General features: G+C 47.5%; 1 protein-coding gene across 3 annotated transcripts in view; it reads right to left on the minus strand.

The window, feature by feature from the left end:
• LOC139375876 (phosphatidylinositol 4,5-bisphosphate 3-kinase catalytic subunit alpha isoform-like) overlaps window positions 1–17,323 on the minus strand; it is a 29,418-nt gene extending 12,095 nt beyond the window's left edge. The window contains exons 1-12 of one of the 3 annotated variants that reach the window (XR_011627855.1): window positions 16,956–17,264; window positions 15,767–16,177; window positions 15,363–15,572; window positions 14,660–14,910; window positions 13,993–14,238; window positions 10,140–10,225; window positions 9,687–9,792; window positions 4,552–4,704; window positions 4,063–4,197; window positions 3,570–3,694; window positions 3,259–3,340; window positions 2,860–3,024 (exon numbers count right to left, since the gene is read on the minus strand). Coding sequence is in view for 2 of the 3 variants with exons in the window: in XM_071117821.1 (XP_070973922.1) it covers window positions 2,860–3,024; window positions 3,259–3,340; window positions 3,570–3,694; window positions 4,063–4,197; window positions 4,552–4,704; window positions 9,687–9,792; window positions 10,140–10,225; window positions 13,993–14,238; window positions 14,660–14,910; window positions 15,363–15,572; window positions 15,767–16,118 (1,911 nt within the window). In the remaining variant the exon portion in view is untranslated. Of the gene's footprint in view, window positions 1–2,859; window positions 3,025–3,258; window positions 3,341–3,569; window positions 3,695–4,062; window positions 4,198–4,551; window positions 4,705–9,686; window positions 9,793–10,139; window positions 10,226–13,992; window positions 14,239–14,659; window positions 14,911–15,362; window positions 15,573–15,766; window positions 16,178–16,955 lie in introns of all 3 variants that reach the window. The other 2 variants (XM_071117821.1, XM_071117823.1) reach the window with 2 other exon arrangements.
• Between the last annotated feature and the right edge of the window lie 2,949 nt (window positions 17,324–20,272).

A 20,272-nucleotide genomic window follows, 5' to 3' on the forward strand; every position in this document is an offset into this window, starting at 1 on the left:
TATTAAATATTTGAGGTGAATAGTCGATTTCACCCTTCGTGTTCTTCTCCTTAATAGCAGGAGCCTAAAATTAGGAGCGACTTGTCCAATTCATTAAACTGTTGAGTTCATTACCTCTCTGTAGGAGCTGATAGATGTAAACTCTTAACTGGAAACCAGTGTAGCCTAAATGAGATACGAGCAGGAAGAATGTCCATGTGGGGGATGAAATATACCCGGACTATTTACATTGACCCCCCCCCCCCCCTTGTTCTTACACTGCTGCAACTCTCTGTTTACTGTCTATGCAGTCACTTTACCCCTATCAACATGTACAAATTACCTCAACTAACCTGTACCCCCGCACATTGACTCGGTACTGGTACCACCTGTATATAGCCTCATTATTGTGTTTATTTTTTTTACTTTAGTTTATTTAGTAAATATTTTCTTAACTCTAATTTATTGAACTGCATTGTTGGTTAAGGGCTTGTAAGTAAGCTTTTCATGATAAGGTATTTTTACCTGTTGTAGTCGGCACATGTGACAAATAAAATGATGATTTGATTTATGTGGATTGAAAGTCGGGTCTGTGCCTCAACACAATCATGTCTCAGGGCTCTTTAGACAATTCCTTCGACCTCATGGTTTGGTTTTTGCTCTGACATGCACTGTCAACTGTGGGAGAATATATAGACAGGTGTGTGCCATTCCAAATCATGTCTAATGAATTGAATTTACCACAGATGGCCTCCAATCAAGTTGGAGAAACATCTCAAGGATGATCAATGAAAACAGGATGCATCTGAGCTCAATGTCAAGTCTCATAGCAAAGGGTCTGAATACTTATGTAAATAAACTATATCTGTTTTTTAATATTAAGAAATTTGCATAAATGTCAAAAATGCCTGTTTTTGCTTTGTCATTATGGGGTAGTGTGTGTAGATTGTTTTTTTCCTTCATCAATTTCATCGATTTTAGAATAAGGCTGTAACGTAACAAAAAGTGGAAAAAGTCAAGGGGGTCTTTCTGAATACACTGTAAATCAAAAAGGATTACATTAGCAAACCACAGAAAGAGATAAGACGGAATAAAGCCACCATGTAAAATCAAGCATTTAGCCTAAAGGGTCATATTGAATTATGTCATTACGTAGTGTTAATTATTTAAAACATTGTCAGATGGTGTCAAAACCCCAACTATCAAGACGACAGTGGCATTCATGTTGAGTCAAAGAAAATGAATAGAATAGTATGTGGTTTCTATGTGGCCATTCTGTCTCTACACAGCACAGACTATGAGTGGGTCGTATGACTGTACCTGGACCAGCTGGACGAGGTATTCAGAGAGTCTGTCTGGTAGGTACACTACAGTTCAAAAGATTGGGGTCACGTAGAAATGTCCTTGTTTTTGAAAGAAAATCTATTTTTTTGTCCATTAAAATATAAAATTGCTCGGAAATACAGTGTAGACATTGTTAATGTTGTAAATTACTATTGTAGCTGGAAACGGCAGATTTTTTAATGGATTATCTACATATACAGGGGCCCATTATCTGTATACAGAGGCCCATGATCAGCAACCATCACTCCTGTGTTCCAATGGCACGTTGTGTTAGCTAATCCAAGTTTATAATTTTAAATGGCTAATTAATCATTAGAAAACAGTTTTGCAATTATGTTAGCACAGCTGAAAACTGTTGTGCTCATTAAAGAAGCAATAAAACTGGCCTTCTTTAGACTAGTTGAGTATCAGGAGCATCAGCATTTGTGGGTTTGATTACAGGCTCAAAATGGCCAGAAACAAAGAACTTTCTTCTGAAACTCGTCAGTCTATTCTTGTTCTGAGAAATGAAGGCTATTCCATGCGAGAAATTGCCAAGAAACTGAAGATCTCGTACAACGCTGTGTACTACTCCCGTCACAGAACAGCGGAAACTGGCTCTAACCAGAATAGAAAGAGGAGTGGGAGGCCCCGGTGCACAACTGAGCAAGAGGACAAGTACATTAGAGGGTCTAGTTTGAGAAACAGACACCTCACAAGTTCGCAACTGGCAGCTTCATTAAATAGTACCCGCAAAACACCGGTCTCAACGTCAACAGTAAGGCGACTCCGAGATGCTGGCCTTCTAGGCAGAGTTCCTCTGTCCAGTGTCTGTGTTCTTTTGCCCATCTTAATATTTTATTTTTATTGGCCAGTCTGAGATAGGGATTTTTATTTGCAACTCTGCAAAGGAAAACAAGATAGACTGACGAGTTCCAAAAGAAAAGTCTTCGTTTCTGGCCATTTTGAGCCTGTAATCGAACCCACAAACGCTGGTGCTCCAGACACTCAACTAGTCTAAAGAAGGTCAGTTTTATTGCTTCTTTAAATCAGAACAACAGTTTTCAGCTGTGCTAACATAATTGCAAAACGGTTTTCTAATGATCAATTAGCCTTTTAAAATGATAAACTTGGATTCGCTAACACAACGTGCCATTGGAACACAGGAGTGATGGTTGCTGATAATGGCCCTCTGTACGCCTATGTAGATATTCCATAAGAAAATCAGCCGTTTCCAGCTACAATAGTCATTTACAACATTAACAATGTCTACACTGTATTTCTGATCAATTTGATGTTATTTTAAAATGGACAGAAAATGTGCTTTTCTTTCAAAAACAAAGACATTTCTATGTGACCCCAAACTTTTGAACACGAGTGTATTTATTACTGTACCTGGACCAGCTGGATGAGGTAATGAGTCTGACTAGTAGGTATTTATTACTGTACCTGGACCAGCTGGATGAGGTAATGAGTCTGTCTAGTAGGTATTTATTACTGTACCTGGTTCAGCTGGATGAGGTAATGAGTCTGTCTAGTAGGTATTTATTACTGTACCTGGACCAGCTGGATGAGGTATTGAGAGAGTCTGTCGTCTGTTAAGTATTTCTCAAGGCACTTCACGGCAAAGTCTCGAATCATGGGATCGGGGAAGTTGCAGTCCAGCAACTCCATGGCTTGTTCTGGCTTTATGGCTGGCCAGTCCTTCAGAAGGCAATACATCTGAGACAAAGAACAACAAATATAAAAATGCATGTCTAAAATAAAATGCAAAGCTCGAGGAAATTATTTTTTTAAATTCTTTAAACCATATTTACTGACATGACCGTCTCAGAAATGGAACCAAATGGCTAAATGAGTCAAATCAATTAAAATGAATATGCAGCAAATAGCCCATGCTATGCTAGGCTATTAAAAAAAGGCAAGTGTGAGCAGTTGACATGTGAGACTGTTTACCTGTGCAACCTCATCTCTGGAGTTCCATTTCACTGCCAGGAGAATCTTAGGAAGTATCTCTGGGATAGTCCCGCAGTAATGTCTATAGGTGGAGAGTATAGTGCATTAGTTTCCTCTCCTAACATCACACACTGGGATAGTTAGTAGAAGAGCTTGTTGAGTAGCTTGAGCAAGTAACAAAACCATTTCAGGTAAGAAATGTTAGATAGATCTTGCGAGGGTTTTGTTTACGAGTTTTTCATAACAAATATGCCTTTGTTGATGAAGCATACACACTGTATGTACACACACACACACACACTGCATATTACCTGTGCCTCCACAGGAAGTCCTTCTCCTGCTCAGTGATTTCAGACAGTGGGTCTCTGTTACACACCAAGCGCAGCTGTTCATTGTCACTGTCCGTCAGGGGGTTGTCCCTCGCCAGTCTGTTACTCTACAATAGACACAATTATGCTGCTTATTAAAACAACAGTACTGGTGGGAAACAGGGTTGTGTTCAATAAACACTCCGTTGTACAACGTTTTGCAACAGAAAACTAAAATCTGTGTTCTTATTGGACACACTCAGGTAGTACCCTCCCTGTTTCAAGATGGGGTTTTTTCCTTCCTGTTTTGAGCCTAATGAACATGCCTCAGGGAGAGACACTATGAATTAAATATGAAACCACAGGTGTCTCAGGTTGTGCGGTGACTGCTAGTGACGTCTCTGGTATACCCGACTTGTCAACAGCATTAAATCAACATAACAGATTAACGTACAATGTTAATATTGACTTAGAAACACAAACGCTTGGGAATTACCAAACCGGTGTGGCAGTAGTTGAAGCCCAGCTCCCGGGATATGTTACAGTTGGCGTGCTCCTCGATGGCCGGCATGTCGGGGAACTTGACCGGGTTACTGAAGTGATCAAACTCCAGCTCCAGGCAAGGGGTTTCCTGTGGGCCCATGGTAATATAATGAAAAGGTCACACGGGGTCATTCAAAAGTGCCTTAAGAGAACCACGGTGTCCTATTGTGGGGTTAGGTGGCGCGTCAATTAGTCATTAATAAGGGAGATAAGAGGCTTAGACAGCGAGAGCGGAGGATTATTGCTAGCCGCTCAAGCTGTATGTGAATGAATTTGGGGTCGTGATGGTGTGTGTAACTTTGTCTCTGTAGGTGTGTGTGTGCGGCTTATCGTTCGCCACTCTAGCTGAGTGTCTTTGAGGAAGTGTGTCTTTGCATCGGTCTCTGTGTGTGTGTGTGTGTGTGTGTGTGTGTGTGTGGTCGAGCTAGCTAACACCTCCGACCTTGTTTGGATTGGAGCCAGTGACTCCGATGGCATTGAGCAGGTCTTCCAGGCCATGGGGCACAGGCCACAGGTTGAGGGCCATCTTCCCGGCCACTAGAGTGTGGGTGTAGTCAAACAGATTGATGTTGCCCCAGGCTAGCGGACAATGCTCCTGCAGCAACAATAGAGCAACGTTGGATTGTATTGTAGTCAAATGTATGGAGTTGGATTGGAATCGTGGTTAATGTAAATAGTTAAATTATTTTGTTAAACGATATAGCATTCCAAGCAATGGAATGATAAAATTGAAGGCGATGGTTGCACAAAGACAACAGCAGGATTGGTCAAAGCCAGGAAATGTACTGGTAATGTATTTTTCTCCATATCCATCTGCAACAGGAATCTCAAACTGGGTGCCCGAGGGCCACATCAGGCCCAAAAGCTGCTTCGCTCTAGACCCCCCTGACAACACCAAGAACGACATTGGCCCCCACCTGACAACAGCAAGACCGACATTGCCCCCCCCCCCTGACAACACCAAGACCGACATTGGCCCCCCTGACAACACCAAGACCGACATTGGCCCCCCCTGACAACACCAAGACCGACATTGGCCCCCCCTGACAACACCAAGACCGACAATTGGCCCCCGACAACACCAAGACCGACATTGGCCCCCGACAACAGCAAGACCGACATTGGCCCCCGACAACAGCAAGACCGACATTGTCCCCCCACCCCCCTGACAACACCAAGACCGACATTGACCCCCCCTGACAACAGTAAGACAGACATTGCCGCCCCCCCCCCCCCCCCGACAACACCAAAACCAACATTGCGCGCCCCCCCCCCTGACAACACCAAGACCGACATTGGCCCCCCCTGACAACCCCAAGACCGACATTGGCCCCCCCTGACAACCCCAAGACCGACATTGGCCCCCCCTGACAACACCAAGACCGGCATTGGCCCCCCCTGACAACACCAAGACCGGCATTGGCCCCCCCCTGACAACACCAAGACCGGCATTGGCCCCCCCTGACAACACCAAGACCGGCATTGGCCCCCCCTGACAACACCAAGACCGGCATTGGCCCCCCCTGACAACACCAAGACCGGCATTGGCCCCCCCGACAACAGTAAGACCGGCATTGGCCCCCCCGACAACAGTAAGACCGGCATTGGCCCCCCCGACAACAGTAAGACCGGCATTGGCCCCCCCGACAACAGTAAGACCGGCATTGGCCCCCCCGACAACACCAAGACCGGCATTGGCCCCCCCTCCCTGACAACACTAAGACCGACATTGGCCCCCCCTCCCTGACAACACTAAGACCGACATTTCCCCCCCTGACAAGACCAAGACCGACATTGGCCCCCCGACAACACCAAGACCGACATTGGCCCCCCCCTCCCCTCGACAACACCAAGACCGACATTGGCCCCCCCCCCTGACAACACCAAGACCGACATTGGCCCCCCCCCCTGACAACACCAAGACCGGCATTGGCCCCCCCCTGACAACACCAAGACCGGCATTGGCCCCCCCCTGACAACACCAAGACCGGCATTGGCCCCCCCCTGACAACACCAAGACCGGCATTGGCCCCCCCCTGACAACACCAAGACCGGCATTGGCCCCCCACTGACAACACCAAGACCGGCATTGGCCCCCCCTGACAACACCAAGACCGGCATTGGCCCCCCCTGACAACACCAAGACCGGCATAGGCCCCCCCTGACAACAGCAAGACCGACATTGTCCCCCCAACCCCCTGACAGCACCAAGACCGACATTGACCCCCCCTGACAACACCAAGACCGGCATTGGCCCCCCCCGACAACAGCAAGACCGACATTGGCCCCCCGACAACAGCAAGACCGACATTGTCCCCCCAACCCCCTGACAGCACCAAGACCGACATTGACCCCCCCTGACAACAGTAAGACCGACATTGCCCCCCCCCCCCCCCCGACAACACCAAAACCAACATTGCGTGCCCCCCCCCCCCCCCTGACAACACCAAGACCGACATTGCCCCCCCCCCCCGACAACAGCAAGACCGACATTGGCCCCCCCCTGACAACACCAAGACCAACATTGGCCCCCACCTGACAACACCAAGACCGACATTGGCCCCCCGACAACAGCAAGACCGACATTGTCCCCCCACCCCCCTGACAGCACAAAGACCGACATTGGCCCCCCCCTGACAACACCAAGACCGGCATTGGCCCCCCCCTGACAACACCAAGACCGGCATTGGCCCCCCCTGACAACACCAAGACCGGCATTGGCCCCCCCTGACAACACCAAGACCGGCATTGGCCCCCCCAACACCAAGACCGGCATGACAACACCAAGACCGGCATTGGCCCCCCCGACAACAGTAAGACCGGCATTGGCCCCCCCGACAACAGTAAGACCGGCATTGGCCCCCCCGACAACACCAAGACCGGCATTGGCCCCCCCATCCCTGACAACACTAAGACCGACATTGGCCCCCCCTCCCTGACAACACTAAGACCGACATTTCCCCCCCTGACAAGACCAAGACCGACATTGGCCCCCCGACAACACCAAGACCGACAGTGGTCCCCCCCTCCCCTCGACAACACCAAGACCGACATTGGCCCCCCCTGACAACACCAAGACCGACATTCGCCCTCCTTGACAACACCAAGACCGGCATTGGCCCCCCCCTGACAACACCAAGACCGGCATTGGCCCCCCCCTGACAACACCAAGACCGGCATTGGCCCCCCCCTGACAACACCAAGTCCGGCATTGGCCCCCCCTAACAACACCAAGACCGGCATTGGCCCCCCCTGACAACACCAAGACCGGCATTGGCCCCCCCTGACAACACCAAGACCGGCATTGGCCCACCCTGAGAACACCAAGACCGGCATTGGCCCCCCCCTGACAACACCAAGACCGGCATTGGCCCCCCCCTGACAACACCAAGACCGGCATTGGCCCCCCCTGACAACACCAAGACCGGCATTGGCCCCCCCTGACAACACCAAGACCGGCATTGGCCCCCCCTGACAACACCAAGACCGGCATTGGCCCCCCCTGACAACACCAAGACCGGCATTGGCCCCCCCGACAACAGTAAGACCGGCATTGGCCCCCCCGACAACAGTAAGACCGGCATTGGCCCCCCCGACAACACCAAGACCGGCATTGGCCCCCCCATCCCTGACAACACTAAGACCGACATTGGCCCCCCCTCCCTGACAACACTAAGACCGACATTTCCCCCCCTGACAAGACCAAGACCGACATTGGCCCCCCGACAACACCAAGACCGACATTGGTCCCCCCCTCCCCTCGACAACACCAAGACCGACATTGGCCCCCCCTGACAACACCAAGACCGACATTGGCCCCCCCTGACAACACCAAGACCGGCATTGGCCCCCCCTGACAACACCAAGACCGGCATTGGCCCCCCCTGACAACACCAAGACCGGCATTGGCCCCCCCCTGACAACACCAAGACCGGCATTGGCCCCCCCCTGACAACACCAAGACCGGCATTGGCCCCCCCCTGACAACACCAAGACCGGCATTGGCCCCCCCTAACAACACCAAGACCGGCATTGGCCCCCCCTGACAACACCAAGACCGGCATTGGCCCCCCCTGACAACACCAAGACCGGCATTGGCCCCCCCTGACAACACCAAGACCGGCATTGGCCCCCCCTGACAACACCAAGACCGGCATTGGCCCCCCCTGACAACACCAAGACCGGCATTGGCCCCCCCTGACAACACCAAGACCGGCATTGGCCCCCCCGACAACAGTAAGACCGGCATTGCCCCCCCCGACAACACCAAGACCGGCATAGGCCCCCCCTCCCTGACAACAGTAAGACCGACATCGCCCGCCCCCCCCCCCCCCCCCCCCCCCCCCTGACAACACTAAGACCGACATCGCCCCCCCCCCTGACAACACTAAGACCGACATCGGCCCCCCCTCCCTGACAACACTAAGACCGACATCGGCCCCCCCTCCCTGACAACACTAAGACCGACATCGGCCCCCCCTCCCTGACAACACTAAGACCGACATCGGGCCCCCCTCCCTGACAACACTAAGACCGACATCGGCCCCCCCTCCCTGACAACACTAAGACCGACATCGGCCCCCCCTCCCTGACAACACTAAGACCGACATCGGCCCCCCCTCCCTGACAACACTAAGACCGACATCGCCCCCCCCCTCCCTGACAACACTAAGACCGACATCGGCCCCCCCTGCCTGACAACACTAAGACCGACATCGGCCCGACCTCCCTGACAACACTAAGACCGACATTGCCCCCCCTGACAAGACCAAGACTGACATAGGCCCCCCCTGACAACAGTAAGACTGACATAGGCCCCCCCTGACACCAAGACCGACATTGGTCCCCCCCTCCCCTCGACAACACCAAGACCGACATTGGCCCCCCCTGACAACACCAAGACCGACATTGGCCCCCCCTGACAACACCAAGACCGGCATTGGCCCCCCCTGACAACACCAAGACCGGCATTGGCCCCCCCTGACAACACCAAGACCGGCATTGGCCCCCCCCTGACAACACCAAGACCGGCATTGGCCCCCCCCTGACAACACCAAGACCGGCATTGGCCCCCCCCTGACAACACCAAGACCGGCATTGGCCCCCCCTAACAACACCAAGACCGGCATTGGCCCCCCCTGACAACACCAAGACCGGCAAAGACTGACATAGGTCCCCCCTGACAACAGTAAGACTGACATAGGCCCCCCCTGACAACAGTAAGACTGACATAGGCCCCCCCTGACAACAGTAAGACTAACATAGGCCCCCCCGACAACAGTAAGACTGACATAGCCCCCCCCTGACAACAGTAAGACTGACATAGGCCCCCCCTGACAACAGTAAGACTGACATAGGCCCCACCTGACAACAGTAAGACTGACATAGGCCCCCCCTGACAACAGTAAGACTGACATAGGCCCCCCCTGACAACAGTAAGACTGACATAGGCCCTCTGGTATTTTGAGTTTGAGACCTCTGATACTTTCTGACAGGGGAAAAACGTGACTTTTGATTTGGCCAAACTAAGTTCCGGTAGGCAGGAGGTGGCACCGGTAGGCAGGAGGGAGAGCTCACCTCTTTAGCCCCCTTCCTCCCTTTCACAGAGCAGATGGACAGACAGAGGCGGGCGGCACGTGGGATGTCTGGAATGTACATGTCGTAGTTCAGCCACTCATTCCACCTGGGATGGACAACAAGAACATTTCACCAATCAATCAAATAAACATACTTATGAAGCTAACAATAGGCTTCGCTATTTTACAAGGAGCACATGTGAGCCTAAGTTGAAAAATAAAAGGCACACCACACCGAAAGACATTTAGGAGCACAAACGCGAAATATGAGGTAGTAAAAAAGGTAGAATCATACATTTTTCTAGGCACACTGGTGCTCCTAAATTAAAAATCCAGATCGCACAGCAAAATACATATGCGAGTAAAAATGGTCTCACTGTAACGACCTGCAGTATGTGATTTAGCAAGTACTTCATAAAGAAAGCACAGTTTATTATGACGCTGGATGGCATACCTGGGATTTGAGCATGGCACACGCTGAGTGTTCACATTGTCACACAGCTGCTCCCCACCGTGGTAGATCCCAGTCCGTACATAGATCTAGATCAATAGCAGGGACACATCAATCATTTACATAGATGTCCTGGATGTCAGTTTCTGTATCAAAGGCATTAGGGCCCAAACCGGATCTATTCAGATATTACATCTAAATGTTGTTCCTCTTCTTCACGAGGACCTGCACTGACATGTACAACAGAACTGACAACAGGATCGTGTTCAGTGGGGAGAAAACCTTTTGTAAAGCGGTACTGCCTGAACTTGTTCATATGACTATACATATCAAATCAAATTGTATTGGTCACATATATTTAGCAGATGTTATTGCGGGTGTATCAAAATGCTCCAACAGTGCAATAATATCTAACAATTCACAACAATACACACATATCTAAAAGTAAAATAAATATTAGGACGAGCAATGTCGGAGTGCTAGCACAGACAGGAATATGTTCCGGGATTCATCCAATGGCATTGAGGAGTATACCACCTCAGTCACCAGCTTCATCAATAAAGTGCATCGACGACGTTGTCCCCACAGTGACCGTACGTACATTTCCCAACCAGAAGCCATGGATTACAGGCAACATCCGCACCGAGCTAAAAGGTAAGAGCTGCCACTTTCAAGGAGTGGGACACTAATCCAGATGCTTATAAGAAATCCTGCTATTCCCTCAGACGAGCCATCAAACAGGCAAAGCATCAATAAAGGACTAAGACTGAATCCCACTACACCGGCTGTGATGCTCGTCGGATGTGGCAAGGCTTGAAAAATGTTATAGGACTACAAAGGGAAACCCAGCCGCGAGCTGCCCAGTGGAGCGAGCCTATCAGACGAGCTAAATGCCTTTTATGCTTGCTTCGAGGCAAGCAACACTTAAGCATGCATGCGAGCGCCAGCAGTTCTGGACGACTGTGTGATCACGCTCTCCATAGCCAATGTGAGCAAGACCTTAAAAAAAGTCAACATTCCCAGAGCCACGGGGCCAGACGGATTACCAGGACATGTACTCAAAGCATGCGATGACCAACTGGCAAGTGTCTTCACTGACATTTTCAACCTCTCCCTGACCGAGTCTGTAATACATACATGTTTCAAACAGACCACCATAGTCCCTGTGCCCAAGAAGTGAAGGTAACCTGCCTAAATGATTAGCACCCCGTAGCACTCATGTCGGTAGCCATGAAGTGCTTTAAAAGGCTGGCCATGGCTCACAACAACACCATCATGACGGAAAGCCTAGACCCACTTCAATTCACATACCGCCCCAACAGATGACACAATCTCAATCGCACTCCCCGCTGCCCTTTCCCACCTGGACAAAAGGAGCACCTGTGAGAGTGCCTTCAAAGCTCATCACTAAGTTAAAGACCCTGGGACTAAACACCTCCATCTGCAACTGGATCCTGGACTTCCTGACGGGCCACCCCCAGGTGGTAAGGGTAGGCAACAACACATCTGCCACGCTGATCCTAAAACACCGGGGCCCCTTAGGGGTGCATGTTTAGTCCCCTCCTGTACTCCCTGTTCACCCACAACTGCGTGGCCAAGCACGACTCCAACACCATCATTAAGTATGCTGACGACACAAGAGTGGTAGGGCTGATAACAGACAACGATGAGGTAGGCTATCGGGTACTGAGAGACCGGGCAGTGTGGTGCCAGGACAATAACCTCTCCCTCAATGTGAGCAAGACAAAGGAGCTGATTGTGGACAACAGGAAAAGGAGGACCGAACAGGCCCCCATGAACATTGACAGGGCTGAAGTGGAGCAGGTTGAGAATTTCAAGTTCCTTGGTGTCCACATCACCAACAAACTAGAATGGTCCAAACACACCAAGACAGTTGTGAAGAGGGCACAACAACACCTTTTCCCCTTCAGGAGACTGAAAAGATTTGGCATGGGTCCCCAGATCCTCAAAAAGTTCTACAGCTGCACCATCGAGCGCATCACCGCCTGGTTGCATCACCGCCTGGTATGGCAAGTGCTCGGCATCTGACCGTAAGGCGCAACGGAGGGCAGAGCATACGGCCCAGTATATCACTAGGGCCAAGCTTCCTGACATCCAGGACCCATATACTAAGCGGTGTCAGAGGAAGGCCCAAAAAATTGTCAAAGACTCCAGTCACCCAAGTCATAGACTGTTCTCTCTGCTACCGCACGGCAAGCTGTACCAGAGTGCCAAGGCTAGGACCAAAAGGCTCCTTAACAGCGTCTACCCCCAAGCCATCAGACTGCTGAATTAATCAAAGGGCCACCCGGACTATTTACTGTACATTGTTTTTACACTGCTGCTACTCACTGTTTATTATCTATGCAGTCACTTAACAAATGACCTCAACTAACCTGTACCCTCAAACATTGACTCGGTATAGGTACCCCTGTATATAGCCTCGTTATTGTTATGTCATTTTCTTGTGTTACTTAAAAAGAAAATGTTACTTTAGTTTATTTAGTAAATATTTTCTTAACTCTTTCTTGAACTGCATTGTTGGTTAAGGGTTGGTAAGTAAGCACTTCACAGTAAGTGAATACCTGTTGTATTCGGCGCATGTGACAAATAAAATTTGATTTGATTGACTAATATACAGTAGAATAGAATACAGTATTTACATATGAAATTAGTAAATATGAGGCCAAGCCCCCCAAAAAATAACAGAATTAAAATAATGATTGTGCTGTTATATAATACACAGTCTACCGCATATTACACGTCAGAAAAACATTCACACACAGTAAAGATACCCCAACATAGTGACTTAAGATCTCTTCGAAACATAATTGGTCTAGCCTAAATAAATCAAATTGAGATTTAGCCTAGAATTATAGTGAATTTGTTTTAGATTTTGAATAGCCTAGTATAAGAGGGCATTTTTTTATATAATTAATAGGCTGACAATACCTTCAGCTACAGAATATCTAACCACTGCATTTCTGTCTCTGTCCCCCCCTCTCCTTCATTCCTTTCTCCAACACGCAGAGACTCAAACTAAGCACTGGGTAGCTGCAGGACACGGGTTTGGGTGAGCCTATGGCATACAGTTTGGGCACAATATCACCTGTGGCACAGCGAAATGACCGGAGTAGACTACATAACTTTAGTGGAAAATGTACCGGTGGGAAAATGGCCTCCATTTGCTATTCCAGTGCATATGCATTAAAATAATATTCCCCTGCCCATTTGATTATGTGGCATTCTAAATTGAAACTAATTGTACATGTTAGTAAAGATTAAATTGAGAAGTCTGATGGGTGAAAATATGATCACTTGAGAGAACAGCGTGAGGCAAAGAACAGAACACCAACTTTTGTTTTGTGAATTATATTCTTGCTTACTATAAAATCATAATATTAAATAATGTCACAGGATTTATAAGCATATCTTGTATGCTAACAAGCCTACAGCCTATGACATGGAGAATATCCAGATAACATACAGTAGGCCAACTCATATTCTGTTCTTCTGAAATACCTTTTCTTCCTATCATGTTTCTTTAGACCTGACTAAAATAAATAATGCATTTATTGTGTTGGTGCATAATCAATTAATTAGACTTTTTTTTTAATGTAGATATTCCAAAGGCAGGCATCAGAGGCTTGTATGCATGGAGCCTGGAGATGCTAAACGTGTTTGTTAATTAACGGTCAATTACCGTGAGACCGGCAGTCTTTTGCATGACAATAACCGGCTGACAAAAATGGCATGACCGCCACAGCCCTAAACACAGGTATTCGTTATCAGTTGCAAAACGTTTCATTACGATATGCTCTACTGAACACAACCCAAAAGTCCTCAAGTACAGTACCTTGTCAATGTCCCTGATGTTTACATTGACATAGGTTGCGCACAGTATCCTGATCCTCAGCGTGCCGTTGATGGTCCACAGAGACTTGGTGGCCGTCTCGCCGTTCATATAGGGCGTTGCCGTGGAAATCCGTCGGGCGTACGAGGGCATGGTAAAGGTGTCGATGGGCAGCTGGGAGTAAAGGCTATCCTTGGCCATTAGCATGAGGTTAGGCATGCGCCCCAGCATGATGCAACTCCTCACGTACTGGAAAGGAAAGGCATAGACATAAGGACATTAGACAATACACCAAGCCAGGGGGAATTGAACATGCAACGAATGGCTACCTGTGTTTTGCGCATCTGCTTTTACATGTGCAACATTGCTAGCTAGTCATTGGCTAGTCATTCTAAAATGCTTCAGACAGGATTCAAAGGAAGAATGTCCTAACAGAGTACGCTTGTAAAAAAAAGTGTTTTTCTTCTTATTTTCCTCTCAAACGCCAACATTTCAGATCAGACTGTTTCCATAAAAAGCAGCATTTGGGAATTATTTATTTGGTATCATATTTCTATATTATATTTAAAAACACACCGGCAAGAGTTGAAATACATCAGATGTGTAATTGTATTCCTATTCAAGATGTGGAGTACGCGTCAGAGCAATGTGTGTGTGGGTCTGTGTTTACCTTGTACTGGCTAAGGGGGTACTTCTCCAGCAGGTACTCGTCACAGCCACACACCTTGAGGATGTACTTTCCCTGATACTCCTGCACACACATCTTGAGCTGCTCGTGGGACAGCAGCATGCTACGCGTCTTCTTGCGGATGGCCTCTGCGATCACATGCTCCGGCACGCAGTCGTGATTGATCTTCAGGGTGTACTTCTGCTTGTCGTTGCTCGGCGACACGATGACCCAGATGACCACTATGATTTGACCTGGGGGAGAAAACAATATGGTGGTCAGTCCTGAATAAATGTGCTACTACAGTAACATGGTAAAAGTAAGTGAGGTAAGTCTTCCACCATCCAATCAGAAATGTCACACCATTTCTGATTGTATTACTTAAAAAAATAAATTATACTTTAGTTTATTTAGTAAATATTTTCTTAACTCCATTTGTTGAACTGCATTGTTGGTTAAGGGCTTGTAAAGAAAGCATTTCACGGTAAGGTCTACTACACCTGTTGTATTTGGCGCATGTGACAAATTCAATTTTATTTTAATTGATTAAAATCACACAAAAAAACATATTTGAAACAAGTGGATGGTGATTCTGTCAATGTTTACAATAGTGTCTGTTTCTAGAATATTAGCTGTACGTGGCTGGGACATTTTGCCTTTCCCAGACCAAAACCTTCTTTATGTGTCACTGTCTCCCATTTCCTACCTTTGTCAAGCTTATTGAAGATGTGCTTGGGCAGTTCTACTGACGACTCTACATTGGGAGGGTAGACGTACAACGCTCTACTGATGGGTCCATTAGTGTCTCGGAGGTCCACAGACTCCTTGCAGACATTCAATATGTTTCTTCTAAAGTCCTGCACTTCCGAGTCCTTGACCAGGTCAAACTCGCATATAGGCATTCCTATTGCAAAACCTGTACAAAGAAAAATAACATTTCATGTACTCCTATAGCTTCAAGACACATTGTATCAATCTTAATCACACTCAGTATTCATTAATGACATTTGAGTGCTGTATTTGAAAACAGCCAGATGTCACACTATACTCAAAGAAAGTGCCTATGTGACGTCAGTGACCAAGTATAAAGAATACGAGAGACATGCATACCAATTTCTCGGTTTAGTATTTTCTCCTCTCGGTTGCCCACTGGTTCGATGACTTTCAGGAAGGCCTGAAAAAGCCTGAGGTCGCACAGTCTCCTTGTTTCGTCATAGAACTCCTCTCTCTCAGCCTCTTGGGTAACGCTGACAAAGATGTAGGAGGTCTCCTCTTGTAGGAGGTGGTGGAGAGGATACTTCCTGGCCTCTTTGAAGAGTTCGTGTTTGACTGAGATGAGTGTTGCCTCGCGTGTGCACACCAATGTCAGAATCATCCCATTTGGGAGAAGGCAGTCCACCTGGATGCTCGGGGGCATCAAGTGCATGCCCCATAGTTCCCCAGAAGACGGTCTGGGAGGCATGATGGTCAGGTCGGCTGCTCCTCACTATGCTAATAATTAGGATGAGACGGGTCGACCAACTGGACAGAGAGAGAGGGGGACAATTCCATAAGACGCAGTGACCTGTTTAAAAAATCTCCATACTGCTAGCTAAATATATTGAATGAGAGTGGAAGTGCAAAAAACGAATTACTATCACATTATAATCAGGCGGTTGCTTACAGTAGATTATAAAATGATGAACTCAAATTGTTAATTGTCTCAGAAAATGTAAATGCATGGGGGCAGCTCAAGCATGAAAAAGGACATATGTTGCTCGAAGAAAATATTTAACATAACAATAGGTCGTTTGGTAGCTAAGTGGAGAGGTTGACAGCTCAGTCACTGTAATCATTAGCTAGCTAATGAACAAGCTGTGTCACAGCAAGCAATGCCAATGGAATTTGAAGACAGTAGCTAGCTGGTTAGATAGCTTGCTAATAAAGTAACTAGTTAGCTAGTTGTTTAGCAACCTATTAATTCATCCCAATATGGGTGTATTAGGATGGCAAAAGTTCGAGAACTAACCGGCAATTGTTATTTTCTTTTTCCTTGCTAGAATGCGTCTAGTTACAGAGTTAGCTTAAACACTTTACCTAGCTAGCTAAAACACCGGTGCTACTACCTATAGCAAGTTTGCTAATATTAGCTGACAAACCGCTAGCCATTAGCTAGTTGTTTGTGCCGACTTAGCTAGCGTGTGCCAGCTAGCCTAGCTAATTGTCCAACGTCTCATTATACAACTACGCCGTGCTGTCGTCTCGTTGAAAAGTATGTATTTATTTGATATGTATTTTGACACCTTTTATGATTAAATACCTGGCATCTGCAGACAAACAATAGTTTGGTTATTGTCTCGCGCAAGTAACGCCCTGTTTTCACTCGTAACAGGCAACTTTCTCCCGATAATAGCTAGCTGACGTTAGCTAAACAAACCCGATTCGTACCCGTTCTACACCTCCTCGGTCGTGGCGCTTGCTTGCAACTCCATCCAAGTCTCAGGGGCAGTCCGATTTCTCAACAAAGACGTCCGTTGGCTATAATATATAGTTTCCCCCAAGGAATAAGTTCATTACATTCCATGATGTGAAGTCCAACCCAATAGCGAAAAATACGGCATTTTTTGATGGCTCACAAGCCCGCTAGTGTTCGTTTAGCCACAGCTAGCCGCCTGGCTTGTCGTTAGTACCGCCCCATCAGAGACCCCCAGTGGCATCGGGCTTTGACCTCGAAGACATGATGCATAGAACGTTCTCTGTCGTTTTCATTTCACCAACAGAATTGTATACATTTTTACAAACTGTTTAAACGTGTAAGAAAACACACTCTTGAAATAAATACAAAAAATTCAATTCTGACAGCATACCAACACAACTCAAGTAAAAATGCTTTAATAGTAGGCCAGGAGTTGGGTGGCCAGGGATTGCTATTAGGGAGGACCAGGGGTGGGTTCCACTGATGGTTTGAATCGAATGTTTTAATGAGGGGCTTGAACAAAACCCTGACCTACAGCCCACCAGAGCCATTACGCTTTTATCTGAGGTTTAATGGCGGTTAGCATCCAATAAATGTTGCATTACGGCCACCTACTAAACTGGAGTATACGTCCCTTATACTTTGCTTGAATTGTTATTATTTTTAAATAAAAAAAAATACGAATAAATCAACAAATACCCTACCATCTAACCATACACCCACCACCCAACTCCACTATTTTAATATATCTAACCCTACCTCAGGCCAACAGCCTGAAAGAACAGGACACCACCACTCAACACACCCTGTAACTCTTTTGAGGTCAAATCTCATACACCCAAATACATCTCTGCAGTTGCCACTATAAATTCAATTTTCTACAACTTAAATTCCTGCAGTACAGATGGTATCCATTACTATATCCAAGCTTTTGATATGATAGACCATTCCATTCTTGTGGGCCGGCTAAGGAGTATTGGTGTCTCTGAGGGGTCTTTGGCCTGGTTTGCTAACGACCTCTCAAAGAGTGCAGTGTATAAAGTCAGAACATCTGCTGTCTCAGCCACTGCCTTTCACCAAGGGAGTACCCCAAGGCTCGAGCCTAGGCCAGACACTCTTCTCAATTTACATCAACACCATAGTTTAGGCAGTAGGAAGCTCTCTCATCCATTTATATGCAGATTATACAGTCTTATACTCAGCTGGCCCCTCCCCGGATGTTTGTTAAACACTCTACAACAAAGATTTCTTAATGTCCAACAAACTTTCTCTGCCCTTAACCTTGTTCTGAACATCTCAAAAACAAAGGTCATGTGGTTTGATAAGAAGAATGCCCCTCTCCCCACAGGTGTGATTACTACCTCTGAGGGTTTTGAGCTTGAGGTAGTCACCTCATACAAGTACTTGGGAGTATGGCTAGACGGTACACTGTCCTTCTCTCAGTACATATCAAAGCTGCAGGCTAAAGTTAAATCTAGACTTGATTTCCTCTATCGTAATCGCTCCCCTTCACTCCAGCTGCCAAACTAACCCTGATTCAGATGACTATCCTACCCATGCTAGATTAAATAAAATCAAAGATTATTTGTCACGTGCGCCGAATACAACAGGTGTAGGTAGACCTTATAGTGAAATGCTTACTAACAGTCTCTAACCAAAAGTGAAGAAAAAAATGAAAAACAACGGTAAAAAAATTGTGATAATAGCAGTAGCGAGGCTATATACAGGCACTGGTTAGTCGGGCCAATTGAGGTAGTATGTACATGAATGTATAGTTAAAGTGACTATGCATATATGATAAACAGAGTAGCAGCAGCGTAAAAGAGGGGTTGGGAAGGGGGGGCACACACAAGGCAAATAGTCCAGGTAGCCATTTGACTACCTGTTCAGGAGTCTTATGGCTTGGGGGTAAAAACTGTTGAGAAGCCTTTTTTGTCCTAGACTTGGCACTCCGCTACCGCTTGCCATGCGGTAATAGAGAGAACAGTCTATGACTGGGGTGGCTGGGGTCTTTGACAATTTTTAGGGCCTTCCTCTGACACCGCCTGGTGTAGAGGTCCTGGATGGCAGGCAGCTTAGCCACAGTGATGTACTGGGCTGTACACACTACCCTCTGGAGTGCCTTGCGATCGGAGGCCGAGCAATTGCCGTACCAGGCAATGATGCAACCAGTCAGGATGCTCTCGATGTTGCAGCTGTAGAACCTTTTAAGGATCTGAGGACCCATGCCAAATCATTTTAGTTTCCTGAGGGGGAATAGGCTTTGTCGTGCCCTTTTCACAACTTTTGGTGTGTTTGGACCATGTTAGTTTGTTGGTGATGTGGACACCAAGGAACTTGAAGCTCTCAACCTGCTCCACTACAACCCCGTCGATGAGAATGGGGGCGTGCTCGGTCCTCCTTTTCCTGTAGTCCACAATTATCTCCTTAGTCTTGGTTATGTTGAGGGATAGGTTGTTATTCTGGCACCACCCGGTCAGGTCTCTGACCTCCTCCCTATAGGCAGTCTTGTCATTGCCGGTGATCAGGCCTACCACTGTTGTGTCGGCTGCAAACTAAATGATGGTGTTGGAGTCATGCCTTGCCATGCAGTCATGGGTGAACAGGGAGTACAGGAGGGGACTGAGCACGCACCCCTGAGGGGCTCCGGTGTTGAGGATCAGGGTGGCAGATGTGTTGCAACCTACCCTCACCACCTGGGTAAGGCCTGTCAGGAAGTCCAGGATCCAGGTGCAGAGGGAGGTGTTTAGTCCCAGGATCTTTAGCTTAGTGATTTGCTTTGAGGGTACTATGCTGTTGAACAATGAATAGCATTCATAATATCTGCAGTCATTTAGGCACGTTGCCTTTGTGTTCTTTGGTACAGGGACTATGGTGGTCTGCTTGAAACATGTTTTTATTACAGACTCAATCAGGGACATGTTGAAAATGTCAGTGAAGACACCTGCCAGTTGGTCAGTACATGCCTGGACCACATGTCCTGGTAATCCGTCTGGGCCCGCAGCCTTGTGTATGTTGACCTGTTTAAAGGTCTTACTTACATTGGCTACGGAGAGCGTGATTACACAGTCATCAAGAACAGCTGATGCTCTCATGCATGCCTCAGTGTTGCTTGCCTCGAAGCGAGCATAGAAGTGATTTAGCTCGTCTGGTAGGCTTGT

The sequence above is a fragment of the Oncorhynchus clarkii genome, chromosome 20, assembly GCF_045791955.1.
Source record: "Oncorhynchus clarkii lewisi isolate Uvic-CL-2024 chromosome 20, UVic_Ocla_1.0, whole genome shotgun sequence".
NCBI classification, from domain to species: domain Eukaryota; kingdom Metazoa; phylum Chordata; class Actinopteri; order Salmoniformes; family Salmonidae; genus Oncorhynchus; species Oncorhynchus clarkii.